Below are 19,998 nucleotides of genomic sequence, written 5' to 3'. Positions count from 1 at the left end.
GAGGAAGTGTGTACGGATATGTGCAGCAGGCGCGTGCTTAGTAACTTCCACGAAGGATACATCCCAGTCTATAAGCTGCCACTGCCATGAGAGGAGATCAACAGCTGGAGCCATCAAATGGTGTTCAATAAGGGGCACACCTGCTTCCTCAGCTAAGCTCCTCACACGAAGTGAGTAGGGCTGTTTCAACGAAGGACGGTTGCCAAACAGGGCAGAACTGGACAAATCATTGTTTGTGCAGTGTGAGGGGTGTTCCTTGTCTGCGTTCATTTTGAGATAATATACAAAGGACATGTAAGATCTCTGCAGGCGAAGCGACCAGGCATTCGATTCGACGTAGAGGCTTTCTACGAGGCTAGTGCAAAAAGCACCCGTAGAAAAACGAATGCCCAAATGGTGGACTGGGTCAAGCATCTTCAAGGCGCTTAGTGTGGCAGACTCATAGATTATCGCCACATAATCCAGGCGCGTGCGTATGAGGCTTTTATAGATTCATCAGACACTTCTTGTCATGACCCCACGAAGTGCGTGAGAACACTTTCAGAATATTCATTCTTTTTAAGCACTTATTTTTTGTATGCTTAATGTGTAATGAGAAGGTTAGCTTCGTGTCTAGGATTAGGTCTAAGAATTTATGTTCCGTCTTTACAGACAGACGTCCGATCATGCAGGTCAATGTCAGGATCGGGATAGATGCCTCTATTTCTGGAGAATAATACGTAGGTGCTTTTTTGTGGATTCCGTCTAAATTCATTTTCGTCTGCCCATATCGACACCTTGGTCAAACCAAGCTGAACCTGCCGCTCACACATTGCAAGGTTGCAGTATTTAAAACCGATGTGCACATCATACACATATGTGGAATAGACGTGTTACGCGGCATGCACAGTCGAAAAAAATTCATTTTGATAATGAAAAGTGTGCAACTCAGGATACCACCTTGCGGCACTCTTGTTTCCTGGACAAATGTTCTGAACAAAACATTGCCTCCTCGGACACGGAATTTACGATCTGACAAGTAACACTCTATTATACTTACCATTCTTCCACGTGCACCTAAGTGGGACAGGTCATTTAATATTCCAAAGCGACATGTTGTGTCATAGGTCTTTTCCATATCGAGGAACACAGAAAGAATTGCTTATGGATTAAAGCGTCACGAATTTGTGCGTGCCTCAATACGTATCAGATGATCAGAGGTAGATTTACTTTCTCGAAACCCACGCTGGTATCGCTCAAGTAGATGGTTTGTTTCAAGGAAGTGTAGGAGTCACCTATTTATCATTTTTTCTAAAACCTTTGCATAGAAAGCTTGTTAGGGCTATAGGCCTGTAATTGGAAACTGAGGATACATCTTTGCCCTGTTTTAGAATCCGAATAATAATGGCTTTCTTCCAGGCAGAGGGGATCTCGCCAAAAAACCAAACAGCATTATACAGGAGAAGGGGGGCTTTTTAGATGCGAAGCATCTCTTGCTTGGGTCTATGTCCCGCGGCGTCGGCATCAGCACTCACACGACGCATGCGCAACTCTCCCCCTTCCCCCTCTCCAACAGCTGCGCGTTAGTCTCTCCACTTCTCTACCAGCACCTGCTTGCGCTTCTCCTGCGTTCTCGCTTCTGCTCTAGCGGCTCATGCGCTACTTTCCTCCTGTAGTCTCCTCTCCTTCATGTGTGAATATAAAGCGGATAGAGCGCAGCGCGCGTTCTGTTCAGCGCTTGCTTCGGTTCACTCCGCTTGACTCCGCTGATGCTTCCGACGAAGTGTGATGGTCCGATGAAGTGTGATGCGGGCTCGACATGCCGAAATTCTCTCCTGCGCAACGCCGCGATGAGCGCCAGCGTATGCGCGTCCCCTTCCCCTCTCTCTCCTCTCCTACACTGCCCCCCTCTCGCGTGGCTGTCGACCGCGTTCCCCGCTCGCCCTGTGAAAATTAACGGCCATGCTAGAGGGAAGACACGACGCGCGTAGCGTTCCTTTTCGCGTGCCACGACGCGAGGTCGGTAGCATGCCCAACGAACGCCAACGGAACGCGATCGTGCAAGAGCTCCGGCTTCGCATCCTGTCATGGTCCCCTTTAGCGGGAGATGGTGTATCTTGAGTTTCAGCGGGCTTGTGTTTCAACATTTCATAGACTACACGGTCGGAGCCTGAGGCGGATTTATTGAAAGAGTTTAGCTACGTCTGTAGCTCGACTAAACGGAATGGTTAATTTTATGCCTCGTGTTTTGTGGATTTACGTTCTAGTTTGTTTTTAGATTCTTGTTTTGTATCGTTGGAAAGCTTCAGTAAGTGCGACGAGCAGGACACCTGTTCGAAATGTGCGCCGACGAAGTTCGCCTGGCCTTCCAAGCTTCGCCTTGTGTGTTTACTAGAGGGAGTGAATATGATTGTCGTCCTGCTACCTTACTAACTATGTTCCATGCGCCTGTGCGGCGCCATCCCATTGCACGCCGCATCGGCATTAGACGGTTGGACAAATGAAAATTGTTTCCGCGCTTCAATTAAAGATATGTTTTCTTTTACCTTTGGTGTTATGATTTCCTTCTCTCTCTTCCACGCAGGGCAAGAGCGCGAGTACGCAGGGTGGGCTCCGTCGCAATTTGAACAATGCGGGTCAGAGGGGCAATCCTCGACTGCATGTTCTTGAGAACCACATTTTTCACATGACATGCGGGCACGGGAGCTCTGTGAGCTCTGAACAAACTTCTGACAATTGAAGCACCTGGGAGGATTAGGGATATACCGTCGGACGTGCATCATTATGTAGCCTGCTTGGATATATTCTGGGAGCGTGGCAGTGCCGAAGGTGAGGATTAAGTGCTTTATAGGTATTTCCTGGTAATTGTGCCTTATTTTCATTATCTGCACTTGGACAACATTCTGGCCTTTGAATCAGTCATGGAGTTCACTATTAGTAAGATTCAGCAGGTGACTGTCGGATACCACACCGCGTACTGTGTTCATGGAACGGTGGGCTGTTACAGTTACAAATGTACTACCAAACGATGCGAGAGATTTGAGCTTGTCATACTGGACCTTGTGGTGAAGTTGTAGGAGAAGATCTCCACTGGCCATTCTAGTGGCTTTGTAACCTCCTCCAATAGTGTGCGTAAGACGCTTTAAAAGGAGAAAAGCTCTTGCTGTTATTTCTGGATATTCGGTGTGGATCATATGAAACCGTGGAAAATTGCCAATGTTCTTTGCATTACGCTGGAAGCTTTCTTCGGTGCTCCCTCTATTAGAGAGAGGGCGATCGGGGAGGCGTAGAAAAGAGGTAGAACTCATCAAAGATGTCTTCTTTTTGGTAGCGAGGCCAGCCGCCCACCATCGAGCCCAACAAGGGGATGCTACAAACACCCGCAGGTATCGCAGACACCAGCTGTACGAAGCTACTATAACCCGATATAGCATACCCAAGGTTGGATACTGTACAACAGGTTAACCCTTGCCATCAGGAAAAATGGAATCGAATCGGAGGGGAGAGGACAGGAAAGATTAAAAGTGAGAGAGAAAGACGGAAATGTGAGTAGAGAGAAAGACAAAAAAAGAGAAGAAGATGGCTGATCCCTCTCTCATAGGAATTGGTATAACACGAAAGTGAAACGTGTCGCCACAGAAGTAGTTGATTGTTTATGTCGCATTGGTATATATGAACTTGTACAATGTCTACTGTTGTTTGGCAGATATAGCACCGCTTGGTGTAGACGCACCCACGTTGACAGCTAGTGGCACATCTCCGTCTCACGCCCATGATCATGATTTAACCCTTGCGGTAACTGAAGTTCTCAAGATATACCTGGACACCGCATATGGGTGTATCCCATGCAAAGATGGCATCAACAAGCACATAATAAACGATGATACTCGATATGCACTCCTTCAAAGCGCCGCGAAACGCGAAGAGAAACGCTACGCGCTGGCCAATATTTACCGCAGGGCCAGCGGGGAACGCGGTGCGACAGCCAGGCGAGCGTCGGAGAGCTATTTTTCGATATGAATGGATGCTATCAGCGAGGCTTGGGGTGTGTTGAAGCATTGACGAAATTACTCTTCTATTGGAAACGCGCCGAATGAGATGGTCGTAGAAACGGCGCGTTTCTTTTTTTTCTTTTTTTCGAACCTGGTGGCACACATGTCGCCGTCCCGTTGGATGAATGGATGGATGCTATGAGCATCCCTTTTATAACGGGGCGGCGACATGTGTGCCACCAGACTCGAAGAAAAAAAAAAGAGCACTGTGAGAGGAATGTGTAAAGATAAAAGGCGCGTTGATGTAACCTCCGTAATCTGTTTGGCAGTAGCTCAGTGGGCTAAGCGCCCGCAAGCCGTCGTCGCGGACCGGGAGGTCATGGGTTCGACTCCTGTTAGGGGAACTTTTCCTTATAGTTTTTTTCTTTGCCATCTCATGGCGTACATTTTGCTGACGGACTTCTGTGACGGAAATACGTCATAAAAGTCTTGGTGCACCCCGGCATAAAAGAGTTTCGTGCTAAAAGGCGACCACCGATTTCGCCTGGGAGTATCAGCCCAGGGGTGCCGTCTACGTGAAGTCGGGGCCAAAAGGGTGTGTTGCCTCTGCCGGGGGGCCATAAAGGTCCAATCACCCGGCGTCGGCTCAACCTCCAGGATCCCCTTTTCCCCGGACACGGCAATGCCACGCATGCACGGCTAGGCGTGGGAGGGCGTCGAAACCGCCCCCCCTCCCACCGCCGTTGGCTCTGGTCCATGGAGACGCCGCTCACCAAACGCCTGCTTGCGCAGACGCCCCTGCTGGCAGGATGAAAAAAAGTGCTAGAAGGTAGCAACGTTGGTTTTAATCTGTCACACAAACAGGCCAGCGTAATGATTGAGCAGAAGCTTCCAGGTTTATTTTATGCTCTCGATATTGTCTTATTTGCGGATAGTCGTGCTGATAGCGGCTGGCGGATGTATCCCGAACGGAAGGTGAAGCCCTAGGACTAGGATTTATTGTAAGAAAAAGTGGACTGGTGGTATTCAATGATCCCAATGATCAGGCGGTGTCAATACAGGGACAAGAAATACCGAGGGTAAGCGAATACATGTAGCTCGGAGTAGGGGCAAATGAGGGTGATAGATACATGGAGGTACAGGAAAAAGCTTCGGCAGCAAAGGGAAAGAGGAATGCTGCAATAATGAAGCACAGAGCGTTATGTGGATACAATAGGTACGAGGTGCTTCGAGGTCTGTGGAAATGTGCTATGGTTCCGGGGCTTACATTTGGAAACTCAGTACTGTGCACGAGGTCAGAGGTGCGATCAGGAGTGGATGTGAATCAAAGGACTGTGGGACGCCTCGCGTTGGGCGCTCACGGGAAGACGACAAATGAGGCTGTAAAGGGCGATATGGGATGGGGAAGTATTGAAGTGAGGGAAGGTCGGAGGAAAATGAGGTTTGAAGAGAGGGTAAGGAATATTAAAGAGAGTAGATGGGCAGAGAATGTGTTCCGGTATTTGTATAGGAAGAGCGTGGACACACAGTGGAGAAAAAGTACTAGGAGGCTCACCAACAAGTATACAGCTGGCAGTGTAAACAATATGGCCACAAAGATTGTTATGCGAAATCTCAGAGAGGAGGAGAACATTTATTGAATAGCTGCGATGGATAAAAAAAACGCTTCTGAGTAACTACTGAAACGGCAAAAACGAAATAAGGAGGGAGGCATTTTATGATAATTCAAGGGGAAGCGCTTTACTGTTTGAAGCGAGGTCGAGTTGCCTTAGAACGGGTAGTTATAAAAAAGCAAGATTCTGTAAAGAAGGACAACAATGCACATGGTGCGGGTAAGGCAATGAAACGACGGAAAATATTCTAACTTAATGTGGATAAATGCACCCAGGTGTATTTTTGGGCGCGAGCCTTCATGAAGCTTTGGGTTTTAGGGACGACAATGGTAAGCTGAACACGTCCGCGTTAGAAATAGGTGAGAGACGGTTAGAGTATTGGTGGCAGAAAACTACAGAGAAAGGACAAAAATAAATGCCGGGAAAAATGAGGTCATTTTACCGTCAGGGGTAGAGAACTGGGCTGTGAATGTGTTTTTTTTTCTGTAGTACGATCGATTTGATCGAAGTAGATAAGGCATTAGGCTGCATGAAAAAGTTTTCTCTTTCGCTCTTTTTGCTTTTGTGTTGAGCCTGGTGGCGCACATGTCATCGCCTCGTTATAAATCGGACACTCATAGCATCTATCCATCTATCTGTGTTCCTACTTTCGACGCTTCATTCGAAACTTCACCGCCATTATATCGCCGCTGACGAAGCTCCTTGTACTTACCGGGCCCCTAAATTCGTGGCCGTCAGAGTGCAACGACGCATTCGCAAAGCTCCATCGTTTGTTGACGTCTCCTCACATACTACACCACTACGAGCCTACGACCCCTGCAGTGGTACACATGGACGCAAGCGGTGTTGGGCTCGGCGCTGTCCTTGCGCAGCTCAAACAAGAGTTGCCTGTATATGTCGTGGCATATGCAAGTCGTGTGCTTACATAAAGTCGAGACGAATTGCACCTTCACGGAAATAGAATACCGGGCGATCATCTGGGGCCTTACGAAGTTCCGACCTTATTTGTATAATTGCCCATTTGATGTCGTTGTCGGCCACCATTGCACTATGCTAGTTGTAATTGAAGGGTCCCTCGTGCCGCCTCGACCGCTGGGCATTTCGCCGGCAAGACTACAATATCCACGTGCTATACCGCAACGGACGCCAGCATGCGGACGCCGACGCCCTCTCGCAGTCCTTGTTGCCTGAGGACAATGCCCACTGCTCAGTATCTCACTTTGCTGTTTGTTCCATCAACATTCACACCATCGCTACGCAACAGAGCAAAGATAAATGGATCGCCTCGCTGATAGACTTGCTCATTGATCCGTCGACAACACCAACCACTCGCGCATTGCGTCGACAAGCCCAGCATTTCGCCATTCGCGACGACGTACTTGAGCGACGCATTACAACGCCGATGGCTGGCAGTCGCTACCAGTAATACCATACAGTCTGCGTTGTGAAATATGCGAGTTGTTCCACTCTGGTCCGTAGTGTGCGCACTCTGGAGTATCCAAAACTTACCACCACATTCGATAACGATACTTCTGGCGAGAGATGTCTCAATTGGATGTCTCCTGACGAGGAAAGTCTCGAGGGATGTCTCCTGCCTCAGTTCTCGGCGCCGGAAATCTTCAACGCACCTGTCGCTAGCGGGTCTTCAACCTTTACCTTGCCCTAACCGACCGTTTGGGTGCACTGTCATCGATATGTATGGACCACTTCCTCTGACGTCAGCCGGTAACCGCTGCGCCATCGTCGCTGCTGACCATCTCACGCGATACGCCGAAACTGCCGCCCTCTCATCGGCTACAGCGCGCGATGTTGCCTGCTTTCTGCTCCACCGATTCATATGCCGTACCGGTCCACTCCAGGAGCTGTTTCAGTGATCCAGGCCATTCTTTTTGTCAGAAATCGTCGAAGCCATTCTCAAAGAGTGCCACGCTATTCACCGCAATACTGCTTACCACTCGCAGATGAATGGCCTCACCGAACGCTTTAACCGTGGCTCGGCGACATGCTCTCAATGTACGTCGCTACCGTTCACGCTCATTGGGATGCCATTCTGCCGTTCGTCACTTACGCCTACAATACCATCCCTCAGAGCACTACTGGTTTTTCACCCTTCTTATCGTACGGCAGGCACCCTCGCACACAATCATCACGATCCTTCTATACAAGCCGGATCTATCTGAGTGTGCGCCTATTTCTGCCACAGGAAGACTTGCTGAAGAGTGTCACGAGCTTGCCAATGCCTTTACGACACAAGCAAGAGTGGTAGAGGAGCATTCGCGGAGACACCACCACTTCTACGCCCACCTTCCTCCCTGGAGCGCTCGTATGGATCTAGGTCCCTACCACTGCAACTGGCTTCTCTTCAAAACTACTGCCCAAATATGAAGGCGCCTACCGTGACGTAGAACGCACATACCCGGTCACCTACCTGATCGAACCCATTGAACCATCTTCGGACATGCGCTATCCAGGGCACGACATTGTCCACGTGGAGCGCCTCACGGCCTACCATGACCAGCTCATAGTGAAAAGCTTTTAGGTCGCCGGGCGGGTCTCGTTTCGTTCACAGGGTAATTGTAGCGAAGCCTTGGAACTCTGTAATGGGTCGCCCTCTCCAGCGCTTCATAGTGGGTCGTCCTCTTCGGCTCTTTTCTGAAAGATCTATCTATCTATCTATCTATCTATCTATCTATCTATCTATCTATCTATCTATCTATCTATCTATCTATCTATCTATCTATCTATCTATCTATCTATCTATCTATCTATCTATCTATCTATCTATCTATCTATCTATCTATCTATCTATCTATCTATCTATCTGTACACAGAAACATCAAACAGACGCGCGTGTGATGTAATTTTATTTACGTTTCGCTCGGGGTCCGAGCTTAATCAGAATGAAATGTGTAGCGACAGTGCAGTTAATATACATGCCCACCTAAAAAACAAGTTTTTGCTAAACCGGACTCTTAAACCATTCTATTACAAACGCTTCATTGATGACGTGTTTTTTATTTGGCGACATGGTGAACACGAGCTCCTTTCGTTCATAAATGACTTTAACAATGCCCACCGTTCAATATCATTTTCTTATGCGTATTCTGCATCCACCATTAACTTTACAGATGTAACCATTTCAGTTTCAAACGACAAATTGTCTACTTCACTGTACCGAAACCCGAGAGACCGACAGCAATATTTGCATTTCGACAACAGCCACGTTAAACACGGCAAGACCAGCATTCCGTATAGCCAAGAACTGCTCTTTAAAATAATCTGCGCGGACCCATCCGACTTCCGAAAAAATTGTGCAACGCTTAGAAACGCCTCGTCGAAACAAAAGTATCCACTGCAATTAGTTAACGATGCGATCAAGCGTGCAGATACACGTGACCGCAGAACCCTTCTTTGTACCGCGAATCCACCTGCTCAGCCGTCCCAGAAAACCTAGTGCTGACCCACTGTGCATCAGTCCCACGTGTATCGGCTGTACTAAACAAGCACCCTGACATTCTGATGCAAAGTGAGCGCCTGAAAAACATCGTCACCGAACCACCGAGAGGAGTGTATCGCAGAGCTAAGAACCTTCGCGACATACTATCATCTTCATCATTACCTAAGACTGACCGCCCCAACGCTATGGGATGTCACGCGTGCCACAAACCGCGATGTAAGGTATGTCCTCATCTGTGCACTTCCCAACAAGTCACCAGTACGTCTTCAAAATTTCGTTTAAAAGCTAAAGGTGACTTCGACTGCGACACTAGAAATATAATTTATATGCTTGTATGCACGGTATGCAACAATCAGTATATCGTATACAAACAGAAGGCTATTTGCAATTACGATTTAACGATCATAAATCCCACGCTAACACGTTGCCGAACCTGCCCATTTCAAAAACATGTGTATCTCCCCGGTCACTCTTTTAATAACCTTGGGGTGACTTTACTTGAATGTGGATTTCGCTCAAATTATGACCGGGAAGCCCGAAAATTTTTCTGATTCACAAATTCGACACCATCGCGTCTGGCTTAAACGAATGCGCTGGCAAATTGAGTTGCTAGTCTCTTTAAACAATCTAAGCTACGTAGGCATAAAAGTGGAGTGTACATGCACAACAGATTGAGCTGTGAATATTTCATGTTTTTTGAGTTTCTTATTACTTTTACCTTATCTCCTTAATGTTTTCTTTTTCTTTTTTCTTACTTACTTGTGCATTTCCATATGTGTATATTTTCCAGCGTCGCCAGCCTATCAGATGTATCAGCGATTGTCTTGAGCTGCTCATGCAGCATTTGCTTCGATCACTACACGTTTGTGCCTCATTTTGTGTTAACATATCTTCACTCCGCTTTTTTGAGGAAGACGACGAAGTGTCTTCTTGGCAGAACGCTTGTTTCTGTGCTCTCTGAATTTTTAGTGAAACCTTCGCTTTTTCGAGGTGCCTCGCCTCCCCGTCTTGCGGTCATGGACGCGGAGCAGGCCAGAGGCCCGTCTGGCCAGAAGTGACCGCGGCCGTCAATCGCAAGGAAGCGAGTTGGCTCTCCCAGTGACACTGAGGACACCGAGCTGTACTCTATGTCAGAAGACGACACATCAGACGACAGCTTCATACCCGTCCGGGGTAAGAGGGCGAAGAGGAAGATCATCAACGCACCGCCTTCGACGCCTGCGAGTACAGCGACTATGCAGTCAAGGCCTGCGCGCTGGCCGCATGTCATCATCTTCATGCCGGAGGATCCCTCAAGCAACCTACGACTGCTGAACAGGCAAGCCCTATCCGTTATTCTGGAACGTGCGGTGCCGGATCAAATTAAAGACATCAGAATTAATCCACGGAAGAACATCCTTGCCATAGACGTGAACAACGTGAGTGCTCTGGGGCAGCTTCAACAAATGACGGAGCTAGGCGGCATTAAAATGCGCCCCTTTATCCCGATGGATGATACATCTATAGCCGGTGTAATTTACGACATCGACATTGCCATTCCCAGTGCTGACTTACCTACCCTCATCAAGCCGGCAAACGAGGGCATTGTCATTACGCAAGTGCGTCGCCTTGGGAATACGCGTTGCGTAAAATTGATCTTCAAGGGGGATCCTCAGTGTCACTGGGAGAGCCAACTCGCATACCATCCCACGTGAAAGTCGGACATTTCCGCCATCCGGTTCGGCCATTCATACAGAAGCCGCTTCAGTGTCATCAGTGCTTCAGGCTAGGACACGTCAGAGGCGTGTGCCCCAACTCGCTACTCTGTCCCCGTTGCGCTGAACCTCATGCAGAAGACACCTGCCGTGCCACTACTCTGAAATGTGCCAACTGCAGCGGTCCTCAGGCTGCCTCGTCGAAAGACTGTCCTCGCATCAAGAAGGAGCGTGAGGTTCTCAAGCAAATGGTTCGAGACAACTCGACCCACAGGGAGGCAGCTGAGGTTGTCAAGCGTCGGCGTCGACGTCGGCGTCATCGTACGTCTTCTAAGAACGCGCATACCCGATATGACAGTGCCCACTCCGTGGCGGCACCACTCAGTCGCGCCGCGAAAGTACCCACCAGTTCCACGAAGGCAGCGGATAAGCATCTTCCTCCAGAGGAATGGCCTACGCTTCCGACCCGGCCCCTTGACAAGGAACCTCGGAAGGTCGCCGCTCCACCGGAGCCATCTCCGGTCATGGATGGTATACCTAAAACAGATCGTCAAGTCATTTCGGTGCTGCGTTCCCTCATGGGAGCCATCCGAGCGATATTAGAGGACATGGGAACAACATCAGCTCGAAGCGCACTTAGAGTGCTGGACGCCTTAAGCCCAGTGCTTGAATCTCTCGAATAGAAAGATGGCTACCCACACCTCATCCTTCCGTCAAGAAGTCAAATCAGCGTCCATCATCCAATGGAACGCCAGAGGGCTCAAATCACGCCTTTCAGATTTTCGTCAGTTTGTGTATAGTAATGTGTTTCCACTGATCGTCATTTGTGAGCCCAATTTGTCGAAACCAACCAGATTGTCAGGGTACGAAGCTGTCATGTCTTCAACAAACGGTGCGTGCAGCAAGATCATCGTTTTTGTTCGTCGTGAACTCACCTATGTGGTGCAACCAATTGCGCCTCACGATGACAATCAATATGTATGCATCACCGTTAAAAAGCACAAACTCCTGTTTACTCTCATAGGCGTGTATATATCGCCTTCAAGCAATTTCGATTCACGAAGATTAGCGGATATCTTGAGTGTTTGTCCTCCTCCATGGGTTATCATAGGAGATTTCAATGCGCACCACCCTGCATGGGGAAGTCCAAGGACAAATGCAAGAGGACGAAGATTAGCAAGCGCCGCCTACCACTATGGCCTTACTGTCCTGAATGATGGTTGCCCCACTTTTCTTCGAGGCGTGACATACGGAAGCTGCCTCGACCTTGCTTTTGTCTCTAACTCTCTCTCGCCAGATGTGTCAAGTGGTTTCCAGATGTTGAGACACACGGGAGTGATCACATTCCCATCTACCTTAGCATCAAAGGCTTGTCAAGAGCTGGTCTACGGAGGACCATTCGAGCGACTCAATGGACCACCTTCAAATCTGACATGGAAGATGCTTGCAGCGAGGGCCTACAATCTGGGTTACAGCAAACAATTAAGAGTACAATGCAAAAGGCCACTCGCACGTTGACAATCTCTTCCACGCGAAACGATTTCGACATAGAGTTGGAACGACTTCGAGCACTGCGGCGCCGGGCGGAGCGTCGATATCGGCGCACGAAATCAATTCACGACCTTAGGGCAGCCAGGAGGATGCAAAAGAAGATTCAGCGTCGCATGGATAAATTAGCGTCGGAACGTTGGACAAGGTTTTGCCAGACGCTAGACCCCCGCAAGCCACTTTCCCACATTGGAAAACTGTGCAAGGTCTGCGTTGCCTTCCGGAGCAACGTTTTCCATTCAAAGCGCTAGCACTCTTTGAAGGGCGGCAAGACATCGATGTCGCAGAAGATTTTTGTGCGCGGATCGCCAACCAAACGACTCGTCCAGATTCTCCAGCCCGAGGTGACGTCCCCCATTCCCGTGACTGCCGCATGGACCTCCCTTTCACAATGGAGGAGCTCGAGGCGGCACTAGCTCTCTGCAGGCGTTCTACCACTCCGGGTCCAGATGGTATTCCATATCGAGCCTTGTGCAACCTGGGAGGAGCCGCAAGGAGAGAATTGCTGAGCCTCTACAACTCCTCATGGCAGGATGGCAATGTTCCCGACGACTGGAAAGTAAGCCGCTTGGTGCCTCTCTTGAAGCAGGGTAAATCGCCCCTCGAACTCGCCTCATACCGCCCAATTGCACTAGCCAGCTGCGTAGGAAAGATGATGGAAAGAATGATCCTTGGCCGCCTTGAGTGGTATCTTGAACACTACAAGATTTACCCGAATTCCATGGCTGGTTTCCGACGTGACCGCTCTTCCATCGACAATGTAGTTGATCTCGTTTCGTATGTTCAGCACGAAAAGTCCCGTAAGCGACTATCTGCAGCTTTGTTCCTAGATGTGAAAGGTGCATACGATAACGTATTACATGAGGCTATTCTCGATGCACTTGCGGCGGTTGGCCTCGGTGGTCGAATTTTTTCGTGGATTGAAAGTTACCTGGCTGCAAGGTCATTCTTTGTGTTAACAGACGATGGCCCAACTACACGACGCTATACCTCCAGGGGCGTTCCTCAAGGCGGAGTTCTCAGCCCGACGCTGTTCAACCTCGCACTTATTGGGCTTGCTGACTACTTGCCAACTACCATCAAGGTTTCAATATACGCAGACGACATCTGTGTCTGGGCTTCGGCAGTCACACGTCCTCAGATACGTGCGCGGCTTCAAAGAGCAGCAACTTTGACAGCTAGGTACTTGTGTAAACAAGGTCTCAGCATATCACCAGAAAAATGCGCACTGGTGGCATTCACTCGGAAACTAATGAAACCTTATGTCATCTCAATCAACGGGCGGCCCATTCCTTATGCCAGAACTCACAGGTTTCTTGGCGTAATCATCGACAGGGACCTATGTTGGAGCCCGCACGTGGCCTACCTGAAGCAGCGCCTGACAGCAATTTCCCAGTTATTCAAGTTCTTGGCAGGAAAGACGTGGAGGATGTCAGTAGACGCAATGCTGGAACTCTACAGAGCGCTCTTTCTCGGTTTTCTTAGATATAGCCTGCCCGTGCTGAGTAATACTTGTAAGACCAATATTCGTGTTCTGCAGGCAGTACAAGCTCAAGCACTCAGAGCTTGCCTTGGTTTGCCCAGATGTACGTCAATAGAGGCAACTATTGCGATTGCTCGTGACCATCCAATGCAAACTCACATTACGGTGGAAGTCCTGAGAACGCACATCAGACATTTTGCACGTGCTCCCTGTCATCACCTTGCAACACTGCCTTCAGAGAGGCGCCACGCATCATTTTCTAAAACTATCGTCAAGTACAACGACAAACTTCCCTCGGGCTTCACCACTGCATCTAAACCACCGATGCCCCCTTGGTGTTTTATTCGACCCACAGTTCAACTCAGTGTACCAGGGATCCGGAAAAAATCTGAGCTGTCGTCACCGGTGTTGAAACAACTGTCTCTGCTTCTTTTGTACGAGAAGTATGCGGACAGTGTACATATATATACAGATGGTTCCACAAACATCCAGTGTTCGTCCGGTGCGGTGGTTGTCCCAGCAAGAGCTATTACCATCAGCTTTAGGACCGACCACTCCACGACGTCGACAGCTGCGGAACTAGCTGCTCTGCGCGCTGCACTTTGTTTTGTTAATCGGGAACCACCTCAACATTGGTCTATCTTCAGCGACTCAAAGGCAGCCCTACAATCTGTGCTATCTGCTCTGCGTCGCGGGCCATATGAACAGCTCGTTTTTGAAATTCGAGGTCTTCTCCACACTTCATATGAGAAAGGGCACCACGTGACGTTTCAATGGCTGCCAAGTCACTGCGGCGTCATAGGGAACGAACACGCCGATAATGCCGCTCGGACAGCTCATGAAAGCACACAGGAAGATACCATCCCACTTTCAAGGTCTGACGCTGCCAGCAGTCTTCGAGGCCTTGCACAGGAGATCACGCTCGCTCTATGGTGCCCACCAAGCAGCCAAACCAACCGGACTAATCGTCAACGCCACCTGTCCTCTTTGATGCATATCTGTATGCCAACTGGACTCCGCCGAAGAGAGGCCACACTGCTTTATCGCTTGTGGCTAGGGGTGGCATTTACGAAATCCTATTCCTTTCGAATTGGAATGGCCGACAACGCTCTCTGCGATGCCTGTCGTTGCGAGGAGACGCTACACCACGTCCTGTGCGACTGTCCGGTATATAACGCTCAGAGACAGTCATTGGCGTCCGTTCTAGCGCGCCTTGATAGTAGACCAATGTCTGTTCAAACAATACTTGCATGTTGTCAACAGAAGACATCACAACTGAAGGCGACGAAGGCACTGCTGAGGTTTTTGAGAGCGACGAACTTGGCCAAGCGCCTGTGACAGAAATGTCGCGTACCACGCAGGAGTGACCAACTACCACGCAAGAGTGACCGACTGTTTCTATGTGTGCTATGCTACCACGCAAGAGTGACCGACTGATTCTATGTGTGCTGTGTCGTGCTATCTTTTTATCTTTCTCTCTCTCTCTCTCTTTCCTCTTCATCTTTAAATCTCCCCCACCCTGTCCCCATGTGTAGGGTAGCAAACCGGTTGTCCTATACTGGTTAACCTCCCTGCCTTTCCTTCTCTATTATTTCTTCTCTCTTCTTCACTCCGCTTGATATGGGCATGTATATTAGCTGCACTGTCGCTACACATTTCATTCTGATGAAGCTCGGACCCCAAGTGAAACGTAAATAAAAACGCTTCACACGCGCGTCTGTTTTATGTTTCTGTGAATATTTCACCGGACATAGAAGCGCTTTGTTGTTTTGGTGTATATATATATATATATATATATATATATATATATATATATATATATATATATATATGTATACATACATACATACACAGAAACAAAGTATGCGCAGTCTGTGTATGCAGGCATTGCAGGTGCAGACGTCTGCATATACAAACGACTGCGCATACGCTGAACACGAGTGATGGGACGTTTTCGACAACGCACTCTCGCTCCTTACGTCGCGTACTTAAGCGTACTTAAATACGCTGTGCCATTCTTATGGCTTTTATTGTGAACAAGGCTCCCGTATGGGGAGCCGAAATATCAGTAAACATTTTTCTTTTTAGTCGTATCCTTTTGCGTTTACATTATGCATTTCCCCGGCCAGACGGGTTGCCATCAAACTTTGGATTTCATGAAGTACGCTTTTTCGATTATTGCCACTGATGCAGATATCCCAGAAAGTGATGAAAAATTCAAGCATTCAGTTCGAGGTTCGGTGAGACATTGTGGGTTTCTTAGAGAATGAGGAGCTTCGTGATACAGATATCCAAAGTTTTTTTGTATTTCTTAAAGTACCCTTAGAAAATGTACTAGAATATGCCTCCCATAATATAGGCCTCATACAGGTATGGCCTTTGCTGGGCTATTACGGTTACTACGCTGTCCGCAAGTAGACCATATCAGGTGTCGGAGCAACACCCATGATGCCGATATGCGCGGGTTGCAAGAGAATGCCGCTACAAGCCGTTTCGGTTGAAAGATTGAGGATGCAAACTGAAGGCTCTAGTGTATAATGATCTCGCCTGATACTTGCGAAGGTCGCATATACAACATATTAAAACGCCAGCTAAAGAACTGCTAATATTTTGCTGGGCACTATTGATTAAGACAGCGTCATGGTTTATTGACTATGCAAGCAAACAAGGAATGCAGACAGAACAACCAGCTGAAAAAACAACGAATAGACACTTTTATTGATACATGAGACGTTTCTCGCTGCGAATGGCGGGGAGAGGAACTGTTTGTGAACGAAAGAAAAAAAAATTCGGCAGATCCCACGTACCATGGGAGTCGATGTTATGCGAAGCATGTGGGGGTAGTGACTTTGGCGTAAGCTTTTTTTACTGAGCTACACGTTACAAAATGACGCTAAAGATTTGTATAAACTTTATACGCACACTTATATATGTTGAAGAGCCGCATATGTGTTATATAACCAGTTGTTTACGGTTGGGTAACGCTGCCAATGGCAACGTGGGTATTACCAACACCAGAAGCGGTAAGCTGATATGTAGTGCTTATACGTGTCCCGAGAACGCACGCACGTTTCACGAACCCGTGTGCGTGTGTGCAAGAAGTTCTTGACAGTTCTTGAACAAGGGCATCATCACCGTGATTAGTGAGCACCAGCAGCTGGTCATGACTTGTTATAGCTTCCGGTCGTGATCGTGGTGACGAGGGGTCCATGTGTAGTGAAGTATGTGGCATCGTAGAGCTGTTGGAATTCGTGGATGCCTCAGTCATTTCGTCGACAAATTGTCTGTCGACAGAGCCGGCGACATGTCGGAACCTGAAGCCACCCTTCGCGTTGGTGAGGGATAGGCCGTCGAGGCTGGTAGGCCTGGATAATGCTACGTAGACCAACATCTGTGGATGGTGTTTGTCGTATTTGTAGACTACCTGGGGGTATGTGGCTTACGTACCCTAGTCTACAAAGCGGCTGTCAATCAATGTGGTATCATCCTCGGTCAGCATGAGGCCATCGCCCAGCCTCGTAAGAAATGAAGAGGACACTGCATCGTTCTGGCGGACTAAGTGCACTATACGGTACGGTGATGTGGATATCATATGTAACTTTCGTGATTGTATTCCTCCGGGGTGGAGCAATGCTTCAATATAGCTTGCTGAATCATAGGAATACAAACGTAATGTTTAATAGACTACTATAAAAGCGGAGCCAACACTGGAACTACAGGCGGTAATCTGATATGACGCCTGTATCGTAGGAGTAGACATCGTAGGAGTATCATGTAGTGTTTATTGCTTTCTTGTAAAATTAGATAGCCAGCACCACAACCACAATTGACGTTGCACCGATATTACGCCTACGTAGGCTGTTTTTCCAAACCAATTTATAGACCTGGCGTGGCTCAGTGGTAGAATACCTGATTGCGACGCAGAATGCTTAGGTTCGATTCCTGCTGGTATCCTAATTTTCATTCTTTCCATTCGTTGAGACATCGCTGCCGATGATTCATTGAGACATCGCTGCCGATGTTGGTTTTCCTTAACTCTCTAGCATTTAAGTTAACAATGTCTGTCCTCGCCGTTCCTGGGTAGATATGAACTGTCAATCACCTGTGGCGCATACCCGAACACCGCGGCCCGTGGTAAACGGGTATGTGCCACACGTGTCTAGTGGAAAGGGTTTGACGATGTACGCGACAAGGTTTTAACGTTATTCATGTCATGACCCGTCAGTCATATTGGTCAAATCCTCTTACCCTCCTATGCAAATTTTGGTCTACACCAAATTAAGGAGGCGATAATGAGAGCACCCAGACGTAGGCGGCTAGATAGATAGATAGATAGATAGATAGATACGTAGATAGAAACGCTCAAAGTGCCAGAGGTTCGCTAAGAAATGCTTCGCATTTAAAACGAATCTCTTGTGGTAGTTTCGTGACGGCTGAGAAGGGGTGCAGCGTAGCGTGAAGATTGCGCGCAGCCTGGCATATCTAGGGCCAAATAACGAAACGTTCCTTTCCTTCGACCGCGTCCTCACCTTACGTGAGGCCTCCTTACAGCCAAGTACCGACGGAGGAAGCAAGCGTACTCTGAAAGCTCCCTTCACCCGTCCTCGCGGGAGGAATGGTTGCCGCGCTCCTGCGTTCGAGATTATCGAATATAAGCATTGCTCACAAGCGTTTGTTCTGTAAAAAAAAGTTGGGTCACCGCATTACTTCCAAATTGAAGTGTTAATATAGAGACGCGCGTACGCTTTCTTCCAACTGCGATTACTAAATGTGAAAAGCCACCGTAGTCGAGCGCAAAACGTGGTGCGTTCTAGCAACACTGAAACGCCCGCCTCTTTAAACGCTGTCAGTCTAAACACGGTTCGCGCTTCACCGTGCACGCACGCTCGCGTTTCCCCGCAGAGGTGGGGTGGGAGGGTTGCTTCGGAAACGAGCATCACGTGGGCTGGCTCATCACATGGGCTAGCTATGAAGTGAAGCGCTCGTTCAGGGCCATGAGCGGACCTAAGGGCGCACGAAGGTAGCCCCAAAGCAACCTTAAGCTGAGGAAGCGCCAAGGAAGCCTTCACCGAGGGCTGCTCAGTGAGGAAGCTTTCAGAGTGACATAAGGCGGCCTCACTAAAATGAATGTTTCCTTACTGAGAAAAGGAACGTTTCGTTGTTTGGCCCCTAGTCTTCCTAGTCGAAGTGTGATCAAAACGATGACGCGCCTGATACATAACAGGTCCGTTCGATTCGGCTGCAACACCTGAACCAGTTCGCGAGGTGCTGCACCCTGCCATTCGTTTCAGCGGTGCAGCAATGGCGACCGCTGAACCACGTCATTCATTTCAGAAGGTGCAGGGCTGGTTCACGATTTTCCTGCACCCCCTACGCTGACGGTGCCGGCTTCGTGCACTCGTGTGCGTGCGCACTAACAGCTGAGCAAGATGACACAGCATAGAGACGTAGGCGCCGTACCCAGGTCTACTAAAGTGGTGTGCTTTGCCAAGGTTTTTGCGCCTGATAAACTGTCCAGATGTGCGGTTTTCCACCAGTCGATGTTAAGTGGACAGCGTTAATGAAGCGAACAAAAGTAAGGCCCCCACCATGTCGGCACCTCGTCATTCGTTTCTGGTGTCGCACTGTGCCTGCCCCACTGAACTCGCGCTGCACAATTTCTGAACTTCTCGTGCACCGCCGTGAACCAGTTCCGATTGGTGCTGGCGAATTGAACGGACCTAACGCTTCAGTGACAGAGAGCTGCTTGCTGCACCGCTGAGTTGAACCTCGGTAACATGCAGGCATATCCAACGAATCTAGCGGCCAGAGCGGCCGCCTAGTTCCTGCCACCGCTATCGCTGGGACTCAGGTTAGGCTGTGCTGCCTGATGTTAGATGTTTGTCAATCTTGCCCATGGCATGCTACGCCCCTCCTACTGCGAACAGCCGCCGCAACTTGTGCTGTAATCATGAAGGTGGCACGATCTGCACCTCGTACGCCACAAGCTTGCCGCTCAGCCAGCTGAACGAGTTGTCGAACTGCAGCAAATCTGCAAAAAGAAGAGCAGATCGCATGTTTCTATGATGACAACGAGTACTAAAGCACACACACACAGACATACAAAATCCGCGGCGGACTCGAGCAGCCCATATGCTGCAACCAGCCGATTAATCCGCAGCTACATTTATGCACCGGGAGAAATGAGGGCACCGACGTGTGGTGAGCGCACGGATAATAATAATAATTACTG

The 19,998-nt window shown here is 48.8% G+C and overlaps 2 protein-coding genes across 3 annotated transcripts in view; one reads left to right on the top strand and one right to left on the bottom strand.

The window, feature by feature from the left end:
• LOC119390824 (nascent polypeptide-associated complex subunit alpha, muscle-specific form) overlaps positions 1-19,998 on the top strand; it is a 671,315-nt gene that overhangs the window by 325,881 nt on the left and 325,436 nt on the right. The window lies entirely within an intron of this gene.
• The window catches only part of LOC119390816 (SEC14-like protein 2), an 80,169-nt gene continuing 79,207 nt past the window's right edge, over positions 19,037-19,998 (bottom strand). Inside the window, exon 9 of the mRNA XM_037658522.2 lies at positions 19,037-19,797. Within this exon, the coding sequence (XP_037514450.1) occupies positions 19,715-19,797 (83 nt within the window). The 3' untranslated portion in view covers positions 19,037-19,714. The remainder of the gene's footprint in view (positions 19,798-19,998) is intronic.

The sequence above is a fragment of the Rhipicephalus sanguineus genome, chromosome 1, assembly GCF_013339695.2.
Source record: "Rhipicephalus sanguineus isolate Rsan-2018 chromosome 1, BIME_Rsan_1.4, whole genome shotgun sequence".
NCBI lineage: Eukaryota > Metazoa > Arthropoda > Arachnida > Ixodida > Ixodidae > Rhipicephalus > Rhipicephalus sanguineus.
The sequence above is the reverse complement of the archived record's forward strand: the minus strand, read 5'-3'. Positions and strand labels throughout refer to the sequence as shown.